Source organism: Panulirus ornatus, chromosome 70 (assembly GCF_036320965.1).
Source record: "Panulirus ornatus isolate Po-2019 chromosome 70, ASM3632096v1, whole genome shotgun sequence".
NCBI classification, from domain to species: domain Eukaryota; kingdom Metazoa; phylum Arthropoda; class Malacostraca; order Decapoda; family Palinuridae; genus Panulirus; species Panulirus ornatus.
In genome coordinates this window covers 11,042,781-11,044,859 of record NC_092293.1, presented here as the reverse complement: position 1 = coordinate 11,044,859, position 2,079 = coordinate 11,042,781, and the positions used below count along the sequence as shown (strand labels likewise).

Below are 2,079 nucleotides of genomic sequence, written 5' to 3'. Positions count from 1 at the left end.
ATATATATATATGTATACATATATTCCTATGAGTCCACGGGGAAAATGAAACACGAAAAGTTCCCAAGTGCACTTTCGTGTAATAATCACATGATCAGGGCAGACACAATAGAGGAATATAACACTCAGTTGATATACATCGAAGAGACAAAAAAAAAAAAAAAAAAAAAAAAAGAAAAATATATATATATATATATATATCTTCTTTCTTTCATACTATTCGCCATTTCCCGCGTTAGCAAGGTAGCGTTAAGAACAGAGGACTGGGCCTCTGAGGGAATATCCTCACCTGGCCCCCTTCTCTGTTCCTTCTTTTGGAAAATCAAAAAAAAATGAGAGGGGAGGATTTCCAGCCCCCCGCTCCCTCCCCTTTTAGTCGCCTTCTACGACACGCAGGGAATACGTGGGAAGTATTCTTTCTCCCCTATCCCCAGGGATAATATGAATATACATATATATATATATATATATATATATATATATATATATATATATATATATATATATATATATATATATACATATATATATATATATATATATATATATATATATATATATATATATATATATATATACATACACATATATATCCAGAGGAAGGAGAGTGAAATTGAAATACATTTCGTTGATAAAGAAAGGGTTATAAGGGATTATAAGGATCAGTGACAAAATTAGAATTAGTAAAACATAAGAAAAAGGAAAAGACCTAGATAAGAAAAAACTAAATCTCAAGAAAGTGGAGTGCAACGAAAAAAAAAGACTATTGCTAATAAAAAAAGGATTATGAGAGATTATAAGGACGAGTGATAAACTTAGCAAGAGTGAATAAAACATAGGAAGGGAGTTCAGAGAATGCAACCAGCTACCACAGGAGGCGGCTGGCGAGAAGGACTAGAGTAGAAAGAAGAGGCGTGTGGGTTGCTGTCTTCTGACTGCTGCTGTACGACACAGACCCCTGTGAGCCGAACAGGTGGCTATAGTTGTGGGGTAACTCAACAGAGAGGGTCGTCTCGCTGCTCAGCCAGTACATTTCGGGGATGGACGCCACACACTTCACTTGCAGACCGTCCAGCTGCACCATGGTCAGCCGCAGGGGAAACTGCAGGCTCTTTACGGCCGTCTCCAACCCCGACGTCTCGTTCACAAACACCAGCTCCCGACTGTCCCAAGTAGGGTCAACAGACTCGTCGTTGATGTAGAAGGTGAGGTTTGGGGCAGGCCTGGCGCCGTGGGACGTACAGTTGACGGTGATCAGCTGCTGAAGCCTGCAGGGTCCAACTCCATCTTCGATAATCCTTGGCTGCTCGTCTGGCAAATCTACGACAATCAAGAGGGCACTGTCTGAGGAGGTTTTGAACACAGGGGCTTCCCCAGACACCTCGCATCGGTAGTTGCCCCCGGCCGCCTCCGTCAAGTTGTGTATAAGGACGCGTCCGCGGTGCGACTGCTGGGGGCCCACATCGAAGTAAGGTACCGGGAAAATCCTGACCGAGGGTGTCTCGAGGGGCGTCCAGCGGTAGAACTCGTATATGCCGAAGTACCATTTGAGCGAGTAGACGTGGTCCCCTTCGTCCGCCCACTCACACACCAGCCACCCGCCCTCGCCTACTGCCAGGGACGCAGGTACCTCCAACCTGGTGATCCTGATGGCCAACGACACTCCTTGGATGATGAGAAGACGGAGAATGACGGCAGTAAATGAGGGTGTGGACGTCATGCTGCTGAGCTGGGAGTCAACGTGCGCCTGTATTCTGGTGTTTCCAAATATATATATATATATATATATATATATATATATATATATATATATATATATATATATATATATATATATATATATATATATATATATATATATATATATATGTATATATATATATATATATATATATATATATATATATATATATATTTCATTATCATTATCATTATTTTGCTTTGTCGCTGTCTCCCGCATTAGCGAGGTAGCGCAAGGAAACACACGAAAGAATGGCACAAACCACCCACATACACATGTATATACATACACGTCCACACACGCAAATATACATACTGATACATCTCAATGTACACATA

The 2,079-nt window shown here is 41.1% G+C and overlaps 1 protein-coding gene across 1 annotated transcript; it reads right to left on the bottom strand.

Annotated features, from left to right (window-relative positions):
- Positions 1-674: 674 nt before the first annotated feature.
- Positions 675-1,761, bottom strand: LOC139747738 (uncharacterized). The gene has a single exon (XM_071660334.1). The coding sequence runs from the start codon at positions 1,718-1,720 to the stop codon at positions 866-868; it is 855 nt and encodes a 284-aa protein (XP_071516435.1). The 5' UTR covers positions 1,721-1,761; the 3' UTR covers positions 675-865.
- Positions 1,762-2,079: the final 318 nt, after the last annotated feature.

Coding starts and splice junctions, on each gene's coding strand:
- LOC139747738 (XM_071660334.1), bottom strand. CDS start 1,720: ATGACGTCCACACCCTCATTTACTGCCGTCATTCTCCGTCTTCTCATC.